General features: G+C 49.7%; 2 protein-coding genes across 2 annotated transcripts; both read right to left on the bottom strand.

Moving 5' to 3' along the window:
* Positions 1-814: 814 nt before the first annotated feature.
* VWA1 (von Willebrand factor A domain containing 1) lies at positions 815-8,870 on the bottom strand (the record flags this gene model as incomplete). The annotated part of the gene is made up of 5 exons (XM_080358755.1): positions 815-1,143; positions 1,782-2,054; positions 2,468-2,746; positions 4,327-4,890; positions 8,798-8,870. The coding sequence occupies 5 exons, from the start codon at positions 8,868-8,870 to the stop codon at positions 815-817; spliced, it is 1,518 nt and encodes a 505-aa protein (XP_080214881.1).
* Positions 8,871-23,744: 14,874 nt separating this feature from the next.
* On the bottom strand, positions 23,745-25,549 carry TMEM278 (transmembrane protein 278; the record flags this gene model as incomplete). The annotated part of the gene is made up of 2 exons (XM_080358932.1): positions 23,745-24,014; positions 25,280-25,549. 2 exons carry the CDS (start codon positions 25,547-25,549, stop codon positions 23,745-23,747), a joined length of 540 nt encoding a protein of 179 aa, XP_080215058.1.
* Positions 25,550-25,585: the final 36 nt, after the last annotated feature.

Raw genomic sequence — 25,585 nt, forward strand, 5'->3', positions numbered from 1 at the left:
CAGCATTGAGGAGGACAAGCAGGACAGCTCAACAGACAGTGCAGGCTGAGGGGTGATCCATGAGAGCTTTCTGCTTTCCTCCCTGACCCCTCCTGTTTGTCCAAGTCTCTGTCCAAGCAAGATTCCTTGCTCCGTGGGGAATCAGTTGACTCCAGAGTCATCATGCTCTTGGTCTGTGGTTATATCCTTGGGCATCTGTAGCTGGGAAGAACACACACACAAAAATAACATCAGCTTTATCCACCCCTTCTCCAAATTGCCTCAAATCATGGATCTCATCTCTGTTATCATCTAGACTATCGCTCCATCCTCTTGCTAGGAAAAAAAGACTGCGCTTCTGCACTGTCGCACAGCTGCTTTTCAACTCTTCCTTCACTTAAACCTGTCAATAACCCCTTTGTGTTTCACAACAGTAAGTGGTTTTTCAGTAGCCGAAGGAGGAAAGCAGATGTGTTGTGCCTTAGGAGCTGTGTTTAGTAGTTAGCTTGTCCCTGCCACGTTGAGAAGTGAAGCAGCCAAGAGTCCAAATGACTTTCAAGCAGCGCTTCCAATGCCCATGCCAGCTTTGGCAGGCTCCCCACCCTTGTCTTCCCGAAATACTTGCAGAGCTGCCTGCACTGTACACTTTTTCCTCCTGCCTTCAAACTAAAGGCCACTAGGAGGAGCATTTATCTTAAAAATGGGGGAAACGAGCCCATTTTTGAACAGTAGATTTTGCTGGTAGCTGTGAAGCCCTCTTGGCAAACTAGTTGATGAGCACAGAACCTTCCACCCATGAGGACTCTGTGCTGGATCTCCAGCACCTCGGTGCCATTCAGGCTGTTTTCCCCTTCACTAAAGCCCCCCAGGATTCCTCCCCACACCCCAGCTCACCCGGCTGCATGTGCACCAAGCGGCACAGCCCTTTGCCCGCCTGGTTCTTGTACACGGGCTTCACACACACTTTGTTGGTGGTGCCCGAGGGCAGGTCTGTGAGGAGCACGCTGTGGACCTGCGGCGAGACGCTGAGAACAGACGAAGGGCCGGTTTGCCGCCGGCATCTGACTCTGTAGCCGAGGACTTTCCCATCAGCAGCATCCCAGGAGGCTTTCAGGGTGTTGGGACCCATGTCTTCAAAGCGAAGGTGCCTCACTTTGGAGCCCTCTAGAGAAAGAAGATTAATGTTACTGCAGGGTGTTTGTATGGAGTGGTCCTTACCACTCAGCTACTAATTAATCCTTAACTTTGTCCTGGTACCATCACAAAACACTTTTGTTGGCACCGTTGGGCACTGTCTGGCCACCTCCCGCACTCCCAGCTGCCATCATTCTCCAAGCTCCTCGCTGCTGGATCCTGATAAAAGCCAAATTTTGCCTCCTGTAGTATCTTTACAGTATCTCTCAGAGCAGAAGATTCTGCTGATGAAGTTTCCACCTCTCTGATGCTAATTCACAGACAGGAGGGAAAGCCAGTCTTTCTCTCTTCATTATGGACATTCAGGGATCTCCAAGCCCATTCTGGTGTGACTGCACCAGCAGTTTGGCACTCCACACCCTGTCATAGCAGTCATATTGTGCGGGTATCTGATCTTATTTCAGTCCCATGCCTTAGCTATTTGCTACATCCTAACAAGATATCATGTGCTGCTCATCAGAATCTGCACTTTTCCCCTTCTCTCATCCCTCCCCAGTCACTGGGGTGTTTTCTGGCTTCACCCAGAGAGAGATGATCTGTGCAAAGAACCAGGGACGCTGCAGAAACTCCTCGTGCCCGCACAATTTCCCACCAGAGTGCTCACTCACCTTCCTGGGTGCACGCTTTGGCTGACAGGGATCTCTCCTTTCCCGAGTTGTACACGGCAGTCACCGTCACTAGATAGGTTGTATTGGGTGCCAGATTCTCCACCACGGTGCTGTTTTTCTTACCATCCACCTCCAGCAGCTTCGCCGAGTTCCCGGGCAGCGGCCCATACAGGATCTGATAACCCATCACACTGTCCAGCGTGGGAGCCCAACTGACCTGGAAGCTGTGTGGCCCAGACTCCGAGATGAAGACCTGAGCCGGGGTTATTTCCTCTGAAAGCAATGTAAAAAGATGTGGATGAGTCTGTAATTCAAGGCATAAGAATGCTGTCAGACGGGCATAATTGACCTGCAGCATATCTGATTTTCAGGAGGTGGAAGGAAATCCACCCAGCAAGTGGATGTTGATAGTCATCCGAGTCAGTGCAACCCCACTCAGCCCTCAGAAAATGTTTTCTCTACCTGATTCCCTGCTCTGGGCAGTCTGGAGCATCTTTCTAAAGCAAGAGCTGCCAGCATAAAGCAACCACCTCCTCATTATGTTCTGTCCTAACCACAACCATCTGCCTCCTGTGACCAGAGCATGTGGCTGTGGGATGCAGACCAAGGGCTGCCCTGGTTCTTTTATACACGTGAGGTCAGCACAGTGGAGAATCCCCCCTTAATCACAACTGCGTGTATTTTACCTGGCAGAGTAGTAACTCTTGTTGCCTGCGGAGGGAAGTAGTGGATGTTGGATTCAGGGATAAGTACGACCTCGTAAGCAGTTTCTGGTGCGAGGTTGCTTAGCGTGAGGCTTGTGTGAGCCCCAGACACCTGGGTTGTCCTCTTCCTCGCTAGATCACCTGCTGGGGCGTACTCCAGGGTGTAGTAGCCGGTTTCTTGGGAGAGGAGTTGGGGCCACGTCAGGCGGAAGCTGCTTGAGGTGATATCCACTGCATGGAGCCGATTTGCTTGGATAACGTCTGGGAGAGGAACAGTAGCAAGAAATCACTACTGGCATTAATACGCAGAACCTGGCATATCTAAAAGATGGGTAATTCTGGACAAGAGATGGAGCCTCCAGCAATGCTGGGTGACAGCTGAAGTCACCTATGTGCAGCCAAGCCATAGCGATTCACTGAAGCAGACCCTACTTGAAAGGCTCAGGAGCACAAAACGAAGTCCTTGAAGTCAAACACAAAGCTAAAAAGCTCTGCCTGTCCCCAGGAAGAAGGGGCGAGTGGGGATGCCCAGCGTTTGCGACATTCATCCCAGCTGAGGTCACTCCCCGCAGGGTTTCACAGAGACCCTTTGTCTCGTGACATTCAACAGTCAGAGCCGCCCTTGTGCTATCTCGCCTCTCCCTCCCCTTGCACAGAGGCTTCTCTTCAAGGCTCATCCTACCTTTGAATTCTAGACCCGACACAAGCACCTCTTCTGGCGCCCTGCAGTGCCCCAGCTTCCTCTGCCACTTGACCCTTCCCACGCGTGGGGTCTCCTGAGCCCATCTTGGGCAGAATTCCCCTGTTCTCTGACCTTCCAGAAGGGCAGAAACACACAGGACTTTGTTTCCAGCTCCAGGGAAGTCACTTACAAACACATAAATATGCCTTTTTTTTTTAAAGGGCTTTTAAAAGCACCCTGAGCCTTAAAGTGCATTTGCTCTGCACAGCATCACTCCTGAAACCTTATGATAGCACCCTTCAGCTCAAGCTTCAATATTTCGGAGTGCCATAAGTAGCTCTCACTGGCTGCCCATTACATGGAGGTAACACAAGTCCGCCCAGACCTGCAAGAGAACAGGAGCAGCCTCGCACTCTCATGCTCATCGTTTAGCTGGGAGAAGATTAACTCTCCTCCTCCAAGCTGCTCCGAGTCCCTGCCAACCTCCCTGTACCAAATAAAGCAGCTTCATTTTTTCCTCTGAGCTGTTCTTTGGCTCCTCTGGGCAGTGAGGAACATTTCCCACCCTGTGCCCTGCTCCCATCACACTCCACCCGCTGGAGCTTGGAGGAGACAGAGGGTGGGAAGCAGCACCAGACCCTTCTCCGAGCCCCACGACTACCAGGGGCCAAGCCAAAGGAACAGGGAACAGAGGAAAGGTTTCAGTGCCAAAAGCCCTGCCAAAAATTTCTGAAGGCAAAGAAAACGCTTCTTAACCCAGCAACTCCTATATAAAGGTGTACTGAGCTACTGCTGTGGAGATTGAACTCTTTCATGGAGGGCTCTCAGCCCACCCGGGACAAGAACAACTTGGCAGCCAGGGACCATTCTGTTGGTGCATCCCTGGAGCATTACAACTCATTACGAACACACGTTCAGCTCACTAATAGGTTTGCAGAAGGGAATTTGTCCCAGTCAGCCATTGAACCTTCAAAGGGGAATAAGGATATTTGTTCCAGACCTCCTAAAAGCCTTAGCTTGGACCTATCACATTGTGGATGAAGCATCTCAGTTTGCAAGGGCAGGAGCTGTGGGTCAGGAGGAACATGGGTTTTATGGGATTCTCGCACTACCAGCCCTGTTGCAAACACCCAGCGACCGCAGCCCAGCCCCACTGTACCTAGGATGGCATCTCGAAGCTCCTTGGTGATGATGGGCAGGTCATCAACATCCACAAAGTGCAGGTGCTTCTCAGGAGGTTGGCTGGCAGCAGCAGAGAGCTCCAAGTAATTCCCACGGCCAGTGCTGACAATGAAGACTGTCACTCCCATGTCCTTCAGGAGCCGCATGGGTTCCGAGATGTCATCAGTGGAGAAACCATCTGTCACCCAAACTAGCACCTTGGGAACATCTGGCCGGGCACCAGCTCCATCACTGAAGAACTTCTCCTTGGCGTAGGAAAGCGCTTGGCCTGTGTTAGTGTCACCCATGAGCTGCCGAGTGTCCCGGATGGCTTGTTGCACAGTCCCGCTGGACAGGTACCGGTCAAAGGGGAACTCCATGGTGGGTGTCGTGCTGATGTGGATGATGCTGGTCTGGACATCCTTGGGGCCAAAGGTGAAAGGCCGCAAAAGGTCCCATATGAATTCCTTGACCTTGGAAAACTCATAGTAGGAGACGCTGCCAGAGCTGTCCAGCAAGAAGAGGAGGTCCCCCTCGGAATTGGAAACAGATGGCTGGGGACCTACAGGGGAAGAGAGAGGGAGATGTGTTGGTGAAATGGTGTGAACCCAGCTCGGTTATCTTGTGTCGCATCTCAGAATTCAGTGAGGATTTTGCTGGGTAAAGACCCAGCTGAACAACAGGATTGTGACCTGTGTTGGACTATTTGAGTCCTGCTGCTTTCTCTGGGTTCAGTCTCACTTTGGGATGTCTGATCTAAGCCCTACCCAGGAGGGTCACTGTAAGGAAAGAGGCTAAAGCATTGCAGTGGAGATGGAAAGAGCCTAAGAAACATGACAGTCTTTCCAGGCACATGTTATTAACTCATTACACATAAACTGAAAGGCCAGGGTGGTGGAAAGAGGCAGGAGCTCAGCGTGGAGCCAGAAGTACAACCCTCAACTCCCAGATCCTGCTCTCACCACTGCAGAAAAACATATCTCTGAGCTACATTGGCTTGTACCAACCCAATACCTCTTGTGACCCAACACCAGGCTGATCCTGAGCACTTTCTGCTCCAAGCTGGGCGTGGAGATGTTCCAGGAGTTGGGAACATTCCTGAGCCAGCATGTCAATCGTGCCCTGTGCCAGGGAGCAGCTTCTGCCACCCAGAACTGCTGCTCTGGGCTAACGCCATCCCAGCGAAAAAACATTGCACCAAGAGAGCTGAGCATAATGTTAACATCCTTTAAACCCTGGTTTAACCCATCACACGGTGCTGGAAATAGCTGTGTCGGTTAGGAGGCTCTTTAGGAAGAGCTACAGCTCCACACCACAATATTCTGCGTGGATGGTAGAAAGCTTTGGTTCACAATTGGTTAACAAAAGCAACAGTTCCACTGGTGGGCAGGTAGATATTTTGGAGCTAAAGAGATTGTCTGTGGGTGGAGCAGAAGGCTAATCCTTCATACAAGCAAATACCATCCGTTACCTCTACTTAACACTCAGCCCTGCGTAAGAGAGAAACAAATTCCTCCCACTTAGATTTTGGCAGCAGAAAAGATCCATTAAAAAAAAGTCTAGACAAAGGATCCCACTACACCAAGAGCGTGGCAGCGATTATAAAGCAACTGGACACTCCAGCGTCCTTCCCTTCAGGTTTAGATTTAGAATTCCCTCATCTTTCTTCCTGCTCTTTGTGCCTCGTCCAACACAAACATGCCAACTGTGCCAGAGGTGGGGCTGCGGAGATTCTTTCGTTACCAGTAAATCCCCGCGTTACGCAAGCGGCTGCTGTTTTCAAGCAGTTTCCTTCGCTTTATAGCAAAAGAAGGTCGGCCGCTTGGCATGATGCCAAGTGGAGATTTCTCATTTTCGGTGACTTTCTGAGAGAAGCGGCATCCATTCGCACCTCCCTGTCCATTCGCACCTCCCTGCCCTCCTAGCTGTCAGGCTTCTGCTTCTGAAGAGCTGAGCTACAGACCTCATACCACTGCTGCTCCTGTGCTCTGCTTAAACCTAGGGGACAACAGAGAACACACGGCAGTGTGCTGTTGTCACCCTCTGGCTGATACACAGATCATTTGGAAGGGAACGATGTGGGAGAAAAATGTCACCCTGGAATCACAGTGTTGCCTATTTAAACACTTGGATTTTCCAGGAGAAAAGCAGCTGGTCAGAATTCCTTGTCTTGCACTGAGATGCTGACGGGAGACATCCGCTTCCAGAGCTCCCCACGCTCTCAGCTGGGACCCGAACACCAGCCTGATTTACACGGGGCTTGGAATTTGTACAGCAGAAAGGAATTAACAGCCCAAGAGATCGTGTCTTGTCTTGGTTTATGTTGTAAATTCCATGTTTGTCTTCCTTTCTTGTTGTTTGGCCACGCAATTAAAAAATGTTCTGCTTTGAGCAGAACCTGGTTTGGAAGCTGGAGGACACGGTCGGTGCTTCCCTGGGGCCCCTTGGGATCTTGCTCAGAGGCAGGAGAAATGTGTTTTACAGCCAGGAGGTGTTTTACACCACAAACCACGTCTAAGAGCAGCCTGTGCCCTGGGAGATGGTTAGATCACCTGCTTGTTCAAGGAGCTGAGCCCCACCAAGCAAAATAGACTCGTGACTAAATGCACAAACTGCTGATGCATGTCCCAGCTCGTTCACACCACAGATTACAGGCTGAAGGTTGAGAAACGGCCCTTCGGAGAAATTCCTCTGGCAGGAAAGAAGCTGAGTTGCCATCTCCTGTGATCTTTACAGGGGTTTCAGGATCTCTGCTGTTTTACTTAGAGCCTCAAGAGTCCCGAAATTATGCTGGGTATGGAGCTGTGATTGAGATCAGTAGGTGCAGGACCCTCCACTCGCAGGGACAGCAACAGCCCCATCATTTTCTGCAGCTAGTCCAGAGTAACCAGGTGATGGCAACCTCAGATTCATTTATCGAAGTTTGAACTATCAAAGGGTTGTGCTTTGCACTGGTGCAGAGATCTTAATCTGGACCCAAAGAGGGCAATGGTGGAACTGGCCATGTGATGCTCTGCTTCAACTGCATGCCTTGGTGCACTAAGCCAATAACCATTGCCCTGAAAAAATGAATCATCCTGATCACGTAGAAACACCAGTGGCCACCCAGGAGCTTCCTCGCTTTGCCCACTGCAGCTGAGAATAAACCACAACCATTCACATCCAGTCAAGTCCATAGGAAACAGAGCAACCAGCCCATATCCTACCTCTCAAACAGCTCCTCTCATTGTGTGACCATGTCACACCACCACAGCACCTCCGGACACGTGCCAGCCCATGGCCAGGAGCTCTGCCAGCCCGGCCGGTCGCTCACAGTTGCTTTAGGGAGGCCCCACATCAAAGCTGCTGGGGAACGGGCACTTTGCCCACCAGTAGGTTCATTTCCTCCAAGCCAGCATGTCAACACCACAACACACACACCTCTGCCCCTGGAGCAAGGCACAAGCCCTCTGCAAAGCCACAGCTTGCTTTTGCACATTCTCCAAAGGTCTGAGCATTCATTGTTAGCCTGGACTGGGGATCTGCCGCATATGCTCCCACAACAGCAGAAATGCATGACAATAGGAATAGATGCTGTCTGTGTGGACGTTGAACATTGTGACAATGCCAGAGGCAGCGGGAGCATTCCCGAAACCGCCTGTGTCACTAGGGGCAGGATCCAGCACCCTGTAAGGGATCTGAGCCACAGACAGTCTGCTCTGTGTGCCAGGAGCAGGATGGGACCCCAGCAGTCTGGGGACCTCCCGGAAAGAAAGACAGACAGACAAGAGCTTCGCTTCTCCTTTCACACAGGGTTACACTTCTCAGGTGCAATGACAACCAGGTACAGCCAGCAGTGGCTCTGCAGTCAAAGAAAACCACCTTTTTCTACTTGTGAACACAAAGCAGAATAAGAACAACTGCATCAGCTTGGCCAGCACGATGTGGGCTACATCCCCTACAGTGCAGAGACCAAACACAAGATATTCACCTCCTCCCTGTCCCTTTTCCTGCTGTCAGCTCTGCGAGACCGACCCATCGTCATTTTCCCTTAACATTATCCATGAGAAAGCATCTTAAAGAGGAAATATAATGATTGAATTACAGAGATTAGCAAGAAAATAACAGGAGAGGTATAGTAACAATTCCTGGTTTTTACTTCTCTTAATCAACGTGCCTCAGTACAGAGCAGTGGGGAGTGAGGGCTTTTTCCACATGATTGCACTAAAATCTGCAAGTTTCTGAAACAGTTTCCTTCCCACTACTGGAAACAAGATCAAATTGCATTCTAGGATGACAAGTTTAGAAAGGTTTGTTTGTTTGTTTTGTCCTTGTGCCAGCAAAGTAACATACAAGTACAACTACCTACCCAAAGCAGCTATATAATTTCAGCTTTTATTCTGAAAAGGTTTTACGAGAAGCAATAAGGACCAGGAGGAATTAAATGGGGGAAAGCAGTAAGGGAACACCTCGTCTTTCCAGGCACTCACCTCTCTCAGGTGCGTTCTGTCCCGCAGCAAACTGCAGCCACAAACCCAGAGAAATCACTGTCTTGGCCAACATAGCAAAGCCTGGTCCTGGGTAAACTACCTTAAATCCAAAAGCTCGGCTCTGTGAAGGCAGATGGAAGACTTCAGATCAGTCATATTACGTGCGAGGATCTACCAGATCCCAGGGTGCCACTTTAATGCTGCTCATGCCTCGAGACCCGACCGCTTCTTTACGTGTTTTGCTGGGCTGTGGTGTAAGCCCTGGCTCCTGCAGACAATTTTCCTTCCTCCCCCCCTCCTTTTAAAGCCGTAAATCCATCTTGACAGGAATAGCTGGAGGAGAGGCACAAACAGCACCCCTGCTGCTGCTCCTCTCCAGAGTTAAACTTGCCCCAGGAGCGCGGATTCAATTGCAGCCTGTGTGCAGCTGGGCTGGTTTGAAAAATATATCCCTATAGATAAAACTCTGGCCTTGCAAGATGCTGGCAGCAATCCAGCTACCGGGGGAAAAAAAAGTACAAGAAAAGCTCAGAAATCCAAAGCTGCTCTGCTCTGGAATGAGCTGGAAGAAGGAAAAACGCGTATATAGAGGAAAGGAAAAGTAGAAAGGCTGGAGAGTGTGCCCTGCCCTGGGAATATTGGCTAATCTTCTGGGAGGAGGCAGTGGAGCGTTCCCAGGTCCTAGCGCGCTGCAGCGCGCGTCCCTTGCCCTGGGCTGCCCCGGGGCCAAGCGCGGGATGTACGAACCACCCATGTCTCGCTGCTTCACCCGCAAGAAACGCTGGTGCACAAGTCACCAAGAAACATGGAGTCTGGGGGAAGGAACCTCAGCCAAGGTGGGAGCGAGAAACAGCGTTCCCTGGTGCAGCTGGTACATGCAACGGCGATGTGCCCGCTGATTATCTCCCATCAGGGTGGTGTTAAATACATTGCCAAGTCTGTTGAGTCAAAGCGGACTCACACGCCTGAAGATAAACCTGTGACGAACATCTTACTGGATGGAGGGGCAGAAGAGTTTGGCAGAGAGACCAAAGACCCCAGGTTCAGCCTTTGGAGCCACCTTCAGCCTCCCCATCACCCTGTATGTAAGAGATTTGACCAGAACAACAACAACAAGAAGAAAAAAACACCAAACAAAAAACCCACCAAAACAAAAACCAACCAAACAAAAACCCAACAAACCCAACCAAGTTTCCCTTCCGATGGCTGTCCTGCTGTCCATGCATCTGGTTTTGGCTCCAACCCCTCAGCTGGAGTCCCTTTTCCTTTTCTCACTTTAGGTTTTAACATGTGCTACTTCTGGACAGATTCAAAATGTTACTAGTAGGGAAAAGCTGGAAAATTACACCCAATTATGAAGAAAGCAACCCATCATCACCTCCTTTAACATGTGGGTTGACCAACTAGACAGGCTAAAAAGCAGCAAGGGAGCAACATTTAGAAGCCCACGGGGTTTCTTAAACTGGTGAGCAGTGTTTCTTCCCATTTTTCTTTCTCCTTGGAACTATAATAGAAAAGTGAGCAGGATTTAGGAGACAAGGAGCTGTGCAAGGTGGAAAAAATAAGACTGAGTGTTAGCTGAGCTATGTCTGAACACAGGCACACGGGACTTCACCGTTGCCTCTTGAAATGGAGAGCAGACTTTCCCTCTGACTCAGTGTGGTTTGGACGTGCGCTCGTCCTGGTGAAGTCAGCAGGACCTGCAGGTACCGTGGCGGTGTGGCTGTCAGCCCACGGGCTCATCTGGCTTCCAAGGGAATAACGATACAGCAAAGCGAATCACACCCTGGTCTAGTTCGCCGATCTGAGCAAATTCACCTATTCCCATTGCTCAGATTCACATTGCTGATGCATTGACCATGGTGTGGCAGCCAAGAAGGCAAAAGGCTTTCCAAACCACTGCTGAGTGAAGGGCTTGTTGAGTCGCATCCTTGTTCCATGCTGGTGAATATATTGTATATCCTACTTGCTGTTGTCACACTGGTTGTATTCTGGATCCGGGACATGGAAGGGATGGGCTGGAGGAAGCAAGTGTTGCCCTGTTGGAAACCATCTGCTTCTGGTCAACTAACCAGGACATCCATGTGCTCCTGTCCTCCTACCCCATTGCCCAGCGACCCATTCAGAGAAAATAACTGCATAGACAGAGGGCAGAAATGCCGTGGGGCTGGTTCCCCGGGTTCACAGGTGTTTCGAGCCCCTTGCCTAGGGCTGGTGGGGATATGGACATTATTTCCTTCCATTACTCACTTCCCAAGGAACTTTTTCCACGGAAGGGCTGCTCATCTTAAAATAATTCCCTTTTTTTTGTCAGTTTATCAATGTAAATGCCATTCAGTCTCCAGCCCTGCAGCTTGGAGAGATTTCAGCCTTTATCTCCCTGTAACTCCTGCTGGCACAGGTGGAAGCAGGAAGAAACAGCCTGGAAAATAATTAGATCCCAGACAATTTTGTTTTATTTTTAAACTTTACTGTAACTGACAGATCCTGTTTCCAGTAAAACGGGTGCTGCTGAGTCTTTCCCGGTGGATGCATCCTGCACTCTGAAGCCAGCAGCATCACTCCAGCTTTGCTCTGGTTTAAGCGTGATCTCAGCTTAGGCTCAGCTCCCTATCACTGCTAATTGACTGAAATGCACTCAGGATGATCATCTTCCCATAGGAAGTTATAGAACAGCTCAGGAAAAAGAAATTTAAAACAATCAAAATCATCACCAATCAATCTACTGTATTTTAATTGCGGTGTTGCCGAGTGCTAGCACGTAGCTGCCAGGAATTGTCTCATGAACCACTGAAGCACGGACAATTCCTCACGGTGGGACGCAGACATGCACACACATCACACAACACAAACCCTCGGCTTTGGTGGCATGTTGCAGCTGCTGTGACATTCTGGGCATGTAAACAATACGCAATTGCTGAAGAGATGCAATATCCTCTCCAAGGCAAATTACCGCAGCTGGAACAAACAGGATTTTTGGGAACACAGCCCTTTTTTTTTTTTTTTTTTTCAGCTCTACATAAAAGTTTTTGTTTGGAGGGATTATCTATATATGGCAATTTGGAAATTCCCCATTTGGAGAGGAAGCAAAGCAGCTCGGCCACACTGGAAGAACTATGTGGGGAAAAGCTCCTCCTGGAATTCCAAGGAAGGCTCGTGCAGCCCCGCACAGGTGGGCACTTACCTGGGGTGCCAGTGATGTGGATGTGCCAGATTTGGGGCTGGAAAGCAAAACCTCAGCTCGTGCTGAGGCATCAGCTCCGTTCTGATGCAGAAGGTGCAGATGGCAACTGAATCACCACCAGCAGAGCGCGGGTTTTCCCCCAAACGCTGCCCATACATGGGTCACCCAACTGCCTTTCTATATTACACTTAACTTTTAAACAGCGATAGGCTGGAGGGCATGAACTTGAACTGCAGTGACTCAGAAATGCCATCTGGACTTAGAGCAGCGAGGGTCGGGCCCCGCGTTGCCAGTTCTCAGTTAACAGTGTCATGCAGTCTCCAGCCTCAAGTCAGCTCTTATTTTTGTTTGACTTGGAAGACAAACTACAAAAATAGACATGTTTACTCCTTGCATTCACCAGTTTTATTTCTCTCAAATTTGCTCGGTGACTAGGGATGACTCCGCACTGAGGTAAGGTCTAGCTTATAGATCATCTCCTTCATCTCAAAGCATCCTAAAAAGTCACCCAGTACAAAAATACAGCCACTTCTGGGGTGACGCCCAGTAGCTTTTCAACTACTTGCAGCAGTATTGCACTAAAGCTTAGGATACGTGAAATAATCTGCAGGACAGATGTACTCTGAAAGAACACAACCACCCAGATTATCATGGGGTCAGTATACTGGGAAAGGCTGCTTCCCGTTCTAATATTGAAGAACTGGCTGCAGAGTTATCAGGACACTCTTAAAAATATCCTGGTAGCATTCAGCAATAAGAAAATACTTCAGAAACGGTGCCCTGGATGGGAACTCTTGCTATTTCCCCTCCAGCGCGGTGTCGAGCCAGGACACCGTGTCCTAGTTTTCTCTCTCATATACATTTGCAGCAGCCTATTTCAAAATGGAGGAATTCATGGAAATAACACAAGTGTGTTAGATGTCTAATGCACTCGGTGGAAGGGGTAATAGGCATAGAGAGGGAAAAATACCTAAACCAGAAAATCACCCAAAATGAACCCTCACTGTGCAAACACGGCTCAGCAATAGCCACAACACTGGTGCAGCAAAGCTGCGGATACAAAGGCAACTTATCTGCAAACCAGCCAGTAAAATTGTCCCAGGTCTGGGAAAGCGTTCTCTAAATGAACAAATCATCCCAAAATTCAGCTGCATCCAATGCAGTCCATACATCAGGGCAAGAGATCAGATCCTTATACTGTAGACCGTGCAGGAACCGTGTTTTAATGCTATAATGCTCCTATTGTCTTCAGGAAAACTGGCCTAGAGTGAAGAGCAGCTGCTGCTTCTTTCACATTTGTAAAGGCATTTACAGCCCTTTAAGTAAAAACTGCAGTGATGGGCTGGTATGGATGGGGCTTCACACTTATTTTCGAGCCAGCCATCAAAACAACTTTGACTGTTGTTAAGAGGTAATATATACAGTTTCATTATGGGCTGAAAGGAATGATACTGGGAAAATAAGACCTTTATGCACAGCAGCACTTGGAGTCAGACCCGTTCATGCTGTAGCTGTGCAGCAGCCCCACTTCCTGATCTGCAGCTGGGCCAGTTTTTGTTTACAAGCTCATAAAACCGCACAGAGTCCGAGCGGCTTCTTGCTTTCACCTTGCGTCTGGGATCTCAAGTGTTCTACATTAGTGGGAACAAATGAGATCATTTGCAGCATTCCAGGAGCAGGTCAAAGAGCAACCTGATACAGAGAAGGAAAAAAAAAGCAGGAGGGCTGGATGCCAGTGGTGCAAAGCAGAGCTGAAGCACTTAAGCCTGACTTTAGTCTAGTCCGGGCTCACCCATCTGAATTCAGAGTACCTGAGATTTCATTTTCCCCTTTCTCCTGCCTGGAACTTTTGTAATTCCTTTGACTTATGACTGCTCACAGCCAGGGCAGGCTGCCCCGCAGAGATATGTAATAGTGAAGGGGTAAAACAGGAGAAACAGAAAGAGACAATGTAGATGGCTCATTCTTAGGCTTCTGGATTCCTCCTTTTGTCAGGTGGGTCAGAAATAACAAACACCTCTGGCTCCATCTCTCCCAGTCGCTGCAGTGGCACCTCTCATGCACAGGAGGCTGAATTAATGACTGCTGGGTTGTCAGAACTCATCCTGCACCCACTGCCATGGACAGTGCTGCCTGTCCACATGCATCAGCTTCCCTGCCGAGGAGGAGCTGCCAGACTGAGCTCTTTACTTCGCCGCTTCAGTCCTGGGCTACTCGCTCAGCCCAGGACCAGCAAGAGCAGGATGGGAAATACCAACCACCCAAATAAATAGACAGGGCACAGGCTGAGTCATCTTCACATGTGCAAGAGTCAAATCCAAGCCAGCATCCTCACCAGTGGGACGCACCAGACAGAGAATCGACTAAACTACAACCAGGATTTGCGGCTGGTTGGACAGGACCGGCACCAGTCACTGGGTCAGACTCTGCTTCGCATGCAGAATCAGAACCTGGGAGTCTCTAGCTGAGATTCTCCAAGACTTCGCATTCCTGCCTCATTTCCTTCACAAGACAGGACTTTACTGCATTTTTCCCAGCTGGACACAAATGGTATTATAGTTTCACTTTGTTTGCCAGGAACCAGAGCAGCAATTAAAATTGGACCCACTTCTAAGAGGTACAAACGAGGTCTGGATGCAGACGTCAATTTTTAACCAAAGGCTATTCTTTGGAGAGCATCGTTTTCCTTATTGCTTGACTTTTATCCCCGCCTCTATCCTGTTAGGAAAGCCCAGACTATCAGGAAAAGCCAAATTTAAGAGAGCCTCCTCAGAACCAGGTTTCCTGAGGGATTTCCAGCTACACAATAACAATTTCCCGTCGAGCGGCAAGGTCTCAGCCTTGAGAACCGTCAGCCTCTTTTAATAATTGCAGTGTCTTAACCTGTCAGCCTGAGAGAGAAAAGCCAATTTGGAGCAGCCTGCAGGCACGCAGACAAGAGCAAGACATGTCAGAGAGCGTTCTGCACACATGCAAAGGAGACTCATGCGTTTGGACAGTTGTCCTGGGCTTGGTTGTCTGCAGGGTGTCCAAGGGAAGAAGCCACCAAGCCACAGGACACCAGCTTCTCTCTCCCAGGAGGGTGGATTGTCATCTATTGTGCTTATTCACCCGATTGCTTTGAATTGCAGCAGTAATTGTTAAGGTGGTTTTATAGCCTTAAGCCCCATACAGCTCTGCAGGCTCTGACCGACTGCTGGGTGGTTTTTGAAGGTCCGAATTAACTCTATCATGACTTATAGTAGGTTATTTGGTGAGGAACAGAGAAAAACAGCAGCACAGGGAAGTTTCTTTTCTTATCAGTGAAGCGACTGTATTTTAGGTATGCTGTATTTTTAGAGGCTCGTCTGAATCTTGCCAAGCTCTGCTGAGTCCTTGGCGTGGTGGGTGGGGGAAAGCAGGCGAAGACATTGATGAATTGGCCTCCGAGCACCCATCAGACCAGCATGGAGTCACAACAGGAAAGGGAAGCAGCAGAACGTGGTGTGGAAGGTCCCATCAGGAGGGACCTCCTGGCTCCCACTTCAAGCACAGCTGCACGAGCGCCGGCCAAGCCCCGCGCCTGCAATTCGGAAGAGAATGAGGCTGATTTTCCATCAGCCTCAATACCCAGGTGACAGTGCAAGCCTCCCCACTCCCAGCTCTCATGGGGGCAGAGGTACCAGTTTTCTTGTTTTTACCTTCATACCAGCAGCTTTTGTGACTAGAGACGCTGACTTTCTGGATAAGTATAATCTGAAAAACTGGTGTGCTGGGCTGGAACAGGTTCAGCACTTGTGTGGCTACAGCAGAGGAGCACAACTGGACCAGCCTGGGATGGAGATTTCCAGAGTCCTGCTGGAAAGGTCATTTCCAGGCTGTCAGAAGGGAACTGACCTTTCGTTCCAGGGTTTAGGACTGGCTCTAAGGTAGGCTTTGCTGAGGGCTCACTTTTCATCTGGAGCTTTTCACCCCCTCTCAGTACTAAGGCAAAACCATCTGAGCAGGAGCAAGGCTTCGAGCACGAAAAACAATCATTCTTTTTGTCTGAACGCAGCTGGGGAGCGAGTGGGAGGAAAGGGAACGACTCCGTGTGCTGTCAGCAGCTCCTCCATCCCCGCCGGCCTTGGCTGGCTCCCTCTCTGCTCCCGCAACCCTTGGAAACTTGTCCCCCCATGCTGGTTAGTGTCAGAGTGGGGATTTTCTCTCCACACCAGCCCCTGCGAGCCCTTGGTTTATGACTGTTCCCCTCACAGCACGTGGGCTGAGCTCTGAGTCAGATCTGAGCTCACCCTTCAAGGCACCGATTCTTCGTTTTCCACATGTTCAATGAGTTCTAGAGGTGTCGATGTCTGTGGGTCCAGGCTTTGGTGCCTACAAGCCACAGATGAGACACGAGACAATCAACTCGCTGCCCCACAACGCATGCCTGGCAGCTACCCCTTCTTTATTGCCAGCCTTGTACTCCTCCCACGTCAGAGCAGGGAAATAGCTGCAATTCCAGTAGTCCATACAGAAAGAGGTGACTTGACGCATGCAAAACAATCCAAACAATTCTCGTCTATTTTGGGGATAAGAGGCTTTTGTTCTGGAGCTGGGTGTTGTAACGCCTGACCCAACGATGAAAGAACAATGAGAGCAAGAAATATTCCCCCATAAATAAGTGGAACTATTAACCAGAAATACCCTCTCTGCTCCCCACCCTTCCGTGGAGACACAGGCTCCCTCTGCAGAGCTGGAATTGCTTCTTCAACTGAGGAAGAAGATACAGGTGATGTGAATGCAGAACCCCAGCCAGCCATTCCTCCCCTTCCCAGCCGCAGCACTGAAACAAATAGGCAATAAAATAATAGCAATAATGTGATGCTTACCCCTTCCACAGTCATTTCAGTTCCTAGTTCTCAAAAGAGGAGAACAAGCAAAGCTCCATATATATATAGGTGGGACACAGGGCAGAGCAAAGTGGGGAAGCAATCACCCTTAGGCACATGCAGCTGCTGATCTCAGGTGGTCCTGCTGCTGGGGCAGGGGAGATTTGTTCAAACCGGGCTCTAAATGTGTGGCCTGTCCTAATGTCTCATCCTGCTCGCATGTCCATCACACGGAGGAAGTTGGGCAGATCCTGTTTAGCAGATTTCTCCCACACACGGGGCTTTTTCTGCCTCTGCAGCTCTTCCTGGCACCTGTCAAGGCTGTTGCTGATGCTTTCCCCATGCAAGGCACTCAGGAATCAGTTAGAGCTGCAGTTTCCGTGCGCTCTGCCGCTTCCCCCATCTCGAGAGGGCATTGCGAGCTTGTCGGGAATGGAGATGATGCACAAAATGTGATTGAGAGATGTCACAGAGGGGTGAAAAAGAAAAACAGATGCAGAATGGAACTGTGAAATCGAAAAAAAAGGGCCTTTTGTTTGCAGTCTTGCCCTGAGGCTGCTTGTGTTGCTGCTTGTATCATGGTGCATGCAGGCCACCGAGACCTCCTCTCGCACAGAGTCCCCGGCAAATCTCCAAAGCAGGGGTGAAGTTCTGGGTGTTCTTCGCTCTTCTGTCCTGAGCCTTCAGATGAGGCTGCGGCTGGATGTGAGGAGCTGTCATCAGCCTTTGCTAGCGGGAGAATCCAACAATAATGCAAGTCTCTGCACCCCTATGTGTTAGACTCCCCGACCCTAACCGAAATCAAACATTTTCCAGGATTTCAGATCAAAAATGAGACACTCGGTTTTAGCACAGTGATTCCTGGACTCGTTCTCGTTACGGTTGTTCATTAATCAGTGATGACAGGGCTTTCCTGTGTTGCAGCTTTGGAAGGAGCATGAAAGCTGGAGCCTGAGCCTGCGTCATGTAATCTGCAGCAATTATCCCAAATCCCTCTGTAGCAGAAATAACCACGTTAAAGAGGATGCAAAGACAGACACGTCCCATTGTAGACCATGGTGAAGGCACCTTGCACATGAGGGGTCTCGAGCTCAAAGAGCAAGTTTTCCATTTCTGGTCATAAGTGATCCAGACAGCGGGAGGAACTCCAACAGTGACCTCATGAAAGCGTCTTGTGCCAGTGAAACACTTGGCCAGGCTTTGGAGAGGAGTTTTTTCATCTCCAGAACGTTCACGGGGTTTTGCTGAACAGCCACATCCAGCAGGATTGACAGTGAGACGGTGCATCTGTTCTGAACAGGCTGGATTGCTTTCTTATATTCATTCTTCTAGTAATTTTGGGGACGAGAAAGGAGACCACTTTCTGGTGGAAACGGGTGAATTCTGCTACCAGAACATTTGCACTCCAAGAAATCCCAAGCAGTATTTTTCCAGCTCGCATGTAATAACAAACTCCATCCTCGATTGCTGCTATCCTGATGACACAACCCCAAAAGTGCGTCACACCCTTCGCCTACCACATTTGTGTGGCTAAAATGATGGCAAGGAGCTGAATGATCAAGTCAAGCACCAGAAAACCCCATCAACAAAAGGCCCTTGAGGAGTTGAGGTGAGTTCCACCCATGGGACCTTTCCAAATCCCACAGAAACCTGATTTCCCAAGTGCTAACAGGACTGGTCTGGCCCGTGCAGACGGGCGGGCACAGAGCCATGCCAAACTAGGAAAATAACACTAAGTTATCCACACCCTTATTCAACTGCATTACAACCTTAATTGCAACGAGGCAAAGGGTTTTCTGCCTTACTCTGTTTGTGTAGAATATGGAGCGTTGCATTATCCACAAGAAGTAAATCAGAAGGTGGAATGAGCTCTTTCCCTCTAACCTGAACAGAAAACCCCTTGTGGTCTGTAAAAGTCTGACTGATTGATTTCCTTTCTATGCTGTTTATTTTTTTCTCCTGATTCCTGAGTATCTGGAGTCCAGTTGTGACTAGAAAGCACATGCCAGAATATCACAAGTGGAGTGTTTGCCTGGTGCATTTGGCTCAGAGGGAGTCAGGAAGCCAAAGCAAATTAAATGTCAGCTCCACGTCCAGCAGCAGCGTGAAGTGCAGCTGGTGCCTGCGGGAAAAGTAAAAGCATCTGCCTCCAAACCAGACACGATTCCACCCTCCCCGTCCGTGTTTCAGGACCTCACCAGAGGAGAGGTGGTGCAAGACAGGAAAGCCATCTCCAAGGAGAAATAAGTGATATTCAAAAGCAGATTGCAGAAAACTGGTCGTATCTTTTGCCGTGTCCTGTTGTGGTAAAGCCTGAGCCTCTGGCAGGAAAACCGGCCCCTGAACGAGCCGCATGGCTGAGCTCATTTCAAGAGATAAGGACGTTTGTTTTCCAGCCGGGCTCAGCCAACGCTCGTTCCTATGAAACAGCGAGTGCTGTGCGAGAGCAGGGATGCTGTTCGTGCAGATGCTTTGGGAAGGCTGGAGGACACGGGATGGCTGAGGTGGGACTCCGAATGTACAGGCTGGTGGCCAACGTGGGGCCAGCACACTGCTGAAGGACCGTTCAGGAGCAAAGCAGATATTCTGGGCTTTCAGCAACAAGAGGCTTATGTCTGGGAGGAAGTCTGCTCCCCTGGCTTCTATTTTTGCTTCTGCTCATCTGTTGAGGGTCTAGGGCTTGGTTTCCTTAGGTCTATACTGTGTTCTTGGGAAACAATGAAAGAGGCTCGAGTGGACCTGGCAGCATCTGAAAGCAGAGCAGCCAACCAGGCGGCATCACTGTTTTCCTGACTCGTTTGTTTGGGATATATTTTTTTGCCTCGCTGCTTATCTCTCCCTGAGATTCACGCAAACCATTGAAAAGCAGGTCCAGCCCTGCACGTCCTGTCTGCTTTATACCTGCTGGAGGGCTGCCCGCCGAGTCTCAGGGGACAGAAAGACGTCAGTGTCTTCTGGTTGGACCCACCAGTCCTTCCCAGTGTGGTCTGCTTGACCTTTATGATGCTGAGACCGCTCGTGCCAATAGCGGAGCAAATCGCTTTGTGCAGAGTTCTGTTTTACAAAGCAGTCCCGGAGACAGGATGTCAAAACAATCTCTAGCACCTAAGAGGGCTGGGAACGGCTTTTCAGCTCCCCCCAAAATACCCAGTAAGAAAACTTATGCCAGCAGATCTAGCCAAAGCCCCAGGAAAATAAAAAGGACGACTCTGTTTCTGCACCATCCGCTGTCACAAAAAGTTATTTCAATGACATTAAAGGGGGGCACAGCCCGTCTGCACTGATGGGAAATCCTCCACCGCCTGTCCTTGTGTCCTGCCCAGTCTCACGCCCTGGATGTGCCCGGGTTGTGCTGAGCAGCTCGCTCCAGCGAGGCTTTTCAGAACATCGATCCCCAGCTCAGATTGCTTTCATAGTGCCACCCACCAGAGCCAACCGCCTTCTCCTGCAGACAAGGGACTGGGAGCCAGCTCCCTTCACGCTCTTGGCCACCTGCCCTTTCCATTCTCAAGCAGGGCCAGACACCGTGTTATCTAAAACCATCTTCCTCAGGCGGGTTCTCACCCGTTTACACTCACTGGAGAGGGACCAGATAGGTGTAAGGGCTGGAAAATTGTGATTAACCCCTTGCGTTGATAATTACATCAACTGCCAGCCTGTGCAGACGCGTAGAACACTCAGCAACGATATTATTGGGATTGCAACACTTCACAAAGGCTTTATCATACATCAGCAGCCTCCTGCTTGGTGCCACGGAAATAAAAAAGTGTTGACAAAAGAGTGATTTTAGCAGATTGGTCTATTAAGCCTGAGGCTGAAGAGCAGGAGCAGAATAGCGTTTTAGGTGAGCAAGAGGAATTAACCTTCCTGTTCAGCACCACGTCCCCACTGCCACGGAGCTCCTGATGGAACCAGCACCTTTGTGCAATGCTGGCTGGGTGGCTGCACACAAGTCCTTCCAATGCTCACCAGCTGGCGAGGCTCAACAGGCAACTCAAAGCTAAGATGGTGCTGGAGCACATTAGGTGGCTCTTCATTTGGTGGAGATGCTGAGAGAGACCCTGGTCCTGGTTCCACAGTCACTCATGTCTCTTTGCTGGGGAGGAACTGGCTTCAAAAGCTGCCTGGGATTGAATTACTCCTGGCGTTCCAGCGGTCCCACCCACAGCTCGCTCCGGTCCGGACACATCGCAGGCTGTCCCGCTTGCCCACGTCCCCTGCCAGCGTTTCCATGAACTCATATGTCCTGGCAGGGAGGAGAAATGCAAAGCAAAGCCCTGACAGCAGCAACAGCCCTTGTAGGGCTGAGCTTCCAGCCTGGACAATTCACGGCTCTTCTAATGAAAAGCGGCTCTTTGGTTGGTTTGATAAATGTCCCTATTTTGTCAGTGGGTCTGGAGAATGGGGTGCAGATCCTTTTTGCTTGTGGAGCATCTCCCACCCTGCCCAGCGCTGCTGGGGACAATGGCAGCGCCTCTAATGATCTTTTTGTCACCGACAGGCAGAGCAATTAGTGTTCTGCAACACACCATAGGCAGAGCAAGTGTTCTGCAACTTTTAAACCACAAGCCCTTTGGCAACGCGTGCTTGACAGGTGGCTTCAGAGTGGCATTGGCATTTTAGCAAAGCAATGCAATGCACTTGAAAACATATGTGTAGATATATATATATACATATATATGCACACAGTTTCTCTGTTTCCTTCTGCCATTCAGAAATTCCTGGGGCAGGGAGAAACTCTGGGCATTTTTGCTGGCAGGGACTAGTTTGATGTAGCAGAAGCTTGAGTTAAATTGCTGCTTTCATTCTCACCTTTGTCCCTTCCATTTGCACATTCTCCCAGTTCACACCCCAGTCCAGCCTCAGGGAATATTCCCAGGACAGTCTGGGACTCGTCCTGCAGGCATTCCTGTGTGAGGAAGATCAGCTGGTGGGTGAAGAAGCATTGGCAAACAATCTCTGATTATTCTTTTTTTAATTGCTTCCATTCATTCTAAGCAAATTTCCCAGCAGAGCTGGAAACAATCACCAGAGACTGGTTACCCCGGTGAACAAGAAGGGAGGTGAAGAAGACAATGGAAATTTCCCCAAAGACATTCAAGTTACAATTAAGCGGTTAGCAACAGAAATATAGAGAGCAAAAGGAATTGTCCAGCATGTATGTCATTGGAATTATATTATATTACCATGCAGATCCCTGCCAAATTAGCCTAGAGAGTTATTCGCAGCAAACTAAGCACAGGGAATATTAAACTGCCTGTGATGAGATTTAGAGCAATAGCAAATTTTGTAAGAGCATTTTGCAAGGGACTAGTAAGTCTTAGGAAGAACCAGAGCCCCTTTGGCTGTGAGTGCTTGGAATTCCCATTGAATTCAGTTCCCTTTAATGCATCTTGCGTTAATGCATCTTCCACCCCTGGCTGGTGGAAGAACCATCCCAAGAAGAAACCCAGGGTCTCTTTTTCCTACACAGGCAAAAATTAGCATCCTTCCAATAAATACTGTGTTGTCCTTGGCTCCAAAAGATCTTCCCGATTTCTGTTCAGCTTGACAGATGGTTCTTATTTGCGCTGCCCCCAGCTGAGGGCTCCAATAACCGGAGGCATTGGAGGACCAATACCCGGCTGAAAGCACTGAGAAATGGCTTAAATATTTCTACCAGAATTTTTGCTGGACTCAGAGGCTCCCGCTGATGAATGCGGGGAGGCAGGGAACTGGTTATTCAGCGCCTAGTTTCCTCTGGCCTAGAATTTCCCTGTGTCGTGTACAGGTTCTGCATTCCCTTGGGCTGAAACGTGCTCTCATTCACCCTGCTGCAAATCTAGAGAGTCTCCACTGGTTTCAATACATTTTCCAGGTCCTCATGCTATTTTCCCAAGGCTGCCTGGCAGTTAGATGCTCATGTTTGCCTGATGCAAAGTGGGGAATGCTGGCAGACGTACGTGTGCAGGCTGATGAGGAAATCTATATTGCTATAGCAACAGAGCCTGGGCTGCAGGACTCTCCAAAACCACATCTGGGTGTGTGAAAGCTGGTCCTTGGGTGCTCTAGCAAAGCCGTTTAGAAGCAGAGTGAGCAGCTGATAACAAGAGGAAAGGGATAACAAATGAAATACTCAATGCTGGTAACCAAGAGTAACTTCCTATGTTGGAGAAGCCATCTGGAATAATGCAAGGGAGGTACATGGGGTGGTTTGGTGAGGCTTTGGTTTAATTGATGCCAGGATGGATAAATAGCAGTGAAGCCAAGACTGTGGCCATCATAAGGTAACGTGACAGCCAAAGATCAAACCGGTGGCCCTGGTCTCTCAAACGGGGGGTCCAGCAGCAGTGCCATGCTCACCTCCTGCTGTCCCCGTGTTGTTCTTGTCTGTTTTGGTGGCTGGACCAAATGTCCCGCTATCCATGCACAGGCTGTTTCCTGCCACTTCCATTCGCTGTCACCTGTAGCCACCACTGGTTATTTCTCTGAGTGGGACCGGGGGCAACACAGACTGGAAAAATAAATCCTCAGAAAGCAAACAGAACTTATATTTTAACTTACAGTGATATGTGGTGGGTATTGTGGATGCAGCCAGTGTTTTGAGACAGAACAGAGATAAACTCCCTCTGTGTGGATTTGCCATGATCTTTATTTATACATAACACTCGAAATAGTTGTATTTGGGAGGCAGGTGGACACCGGTGACCAGCAGCATACAGATCTCACTCACCGAACAGCACAGACCCGCAGCGATTCGAAAGGAGAGAACCATACATTGAGCTGCCGAGCTGTTCCCTGCTGTACTCTCTCACAGCTGGGTACTACACATCTGCAGACACATCTGGATGGCGACTCTGGGCGGTGACGGTGTGGAGGGACAGGGCAGGGAGAAGATGGTGCTGGTTAGGACAGGGCTTTTAGTGCTGAGAACTCACACCCAGGCCTTGACTTGAGTGTTAAATCCCCTGGCGCAGGGGCACAGACCCCCCTCCTCGTACCAGCGCCACTTCACCCCCTTGTACACGGCCCTGCTGCACGGCTGGAAGCACATGAGGAGCCGCAGCCGCCGTGCCACGCTGCAGTAGGTGGCCATGGCCACCACGATGAGGGGGGACATGATGACGAAGCCGAGGATGATGAGGGCAGAGGAGCTGTTGTCATCCAAGATGCTTTTGCAGTAGCGGGCGGCTGAGTGCAGGACCTGTGGGAAGAGATGGAGCTGGTCAAAGAGTGGACAGGAGTGGTGTTCAAAGTACCCTCCAGTTTCTAGTGCTTTCCCAGAAACACGAACCTGTTCCCTCTCTCCAAGCTGAGCTGGGCAACATTGTGTGACTGACAGGACATTTTAATCAAGCTTTCAATTATCCCAGCATCGCTGTACACAAGAGCACCGCACACTGACCCTGGAGCAGGAAACACTAATGGTTATTAAGTCCAAATAGCACAGCTTAGCATTTGATAGGCAGAAATCACATTAAAAGGCCTCCTGCTGCTACATCGATGTGGGTGGCACAGCACGCTGGAGGTTATAACAACATGAATAAGATACAGAATGTTGGATTCTGCAGGCAGAGGTTGGTCATCCCGTTGCTACCCGCTGGCTGGAGACTCTCCAGCCTCCCGCTGGGGAACAAACCCTGTCGTGTTCTGTGCACACACTGTGCTCGTTCCTGCCCCCGGCATCTCTTTGTGCTGCACAATCCGCCAGGAAAGCCCCGTCACCCCATGTTGCTGCAAAGCATCCAGCACACTAACCCGTCCTTGCTGAGTGGTATTTAAAGTCCTGCTTTCACCTCGGCAGCAGGAGCTCCGAGTCAAGCCATGCCGTCGCTATGCATTAACAAATGCTACAGGCAATGCCCCATGTCCCTGCCTTCCTTTCCTTTCTTTAATATTCTTTCAGCAGCACCAGAAACACAACCCATCAGACTAAAAAATAATAATAATAATAATCCATTTAATGGATGGTCAGTGCAGAAATTGGCCTCTGTCGATTAGGGAGGCATTGAAAAGCAGCAGTCCGAAGAAAAAGAACTGCTTTTGCCAAGCCTTGCTGCTGCAACCCCTTTCTGTGGCTATTAAAGCAAAGTCTGGCTTAAGGCTCCTCACAGCTACTGGCAGCACAGTTGATTTCACTTCCGATGGGCTTATCTGAACTCAAAAACCTTTTGCATCGCCTCAAAGCCTTTGGCTGGAGAGCACTGTGTGCAATGGAGAACCTGAGGTTTTCCATCAAGGGCCTGCAAGAACCACCACAAAGCTGATCCTATCAGGCCAGTCTATACACATACCCCCTTACGAACAAATCTGTATACGTACACATCCCTTAGGAAAATAAAGCCAAAGCTCAGGGGTTTTAGCCTTGTCTTTACAGCCACTGCTCCCCGTGGGCTATAACAAGACCCTTATGGATGGCCCTGCCTTAGAGCCACCCATTAGCGGCCAAATGGAGCAAGACCGACTTACCCGAGAGTGGCACTGGAAGCCAAAGTAAACCACCACAATGGTGGGGAGCAGCACGATGGTGAAGATAATGAACATCAGGAGCAAGTTGATGAAAAAGACCAAGGAGTTCATGGTGACGACCAGCAGGGTCCACGCCAAGCAGCACCAGGCGCTCCGTGGCTCCCTGGGCAGGAGCTGGTCATCCATGTCATACGGAGGGAGGGTGGGAAGCATCCGAGACTTCTCCGAGAGGTTTTCTGCCCCCAAGTCCTCAGCATCGTGGCTGGACATTCTTCAAGAAGATTGTTAATCAACCCAAGCTCTTAT

Source organism: Nesoenas mayeri (assembly GCF_963082525.1).
Source record: "Nesoenas mayeri genome assembly, chromosome: 24".
Taxonomy (NCBI): Eukaryota; Metazoa; Chordata; class Aves; order Columbiformes; family Columbidae; genus Nesoenas; species Nesoenas mayeri.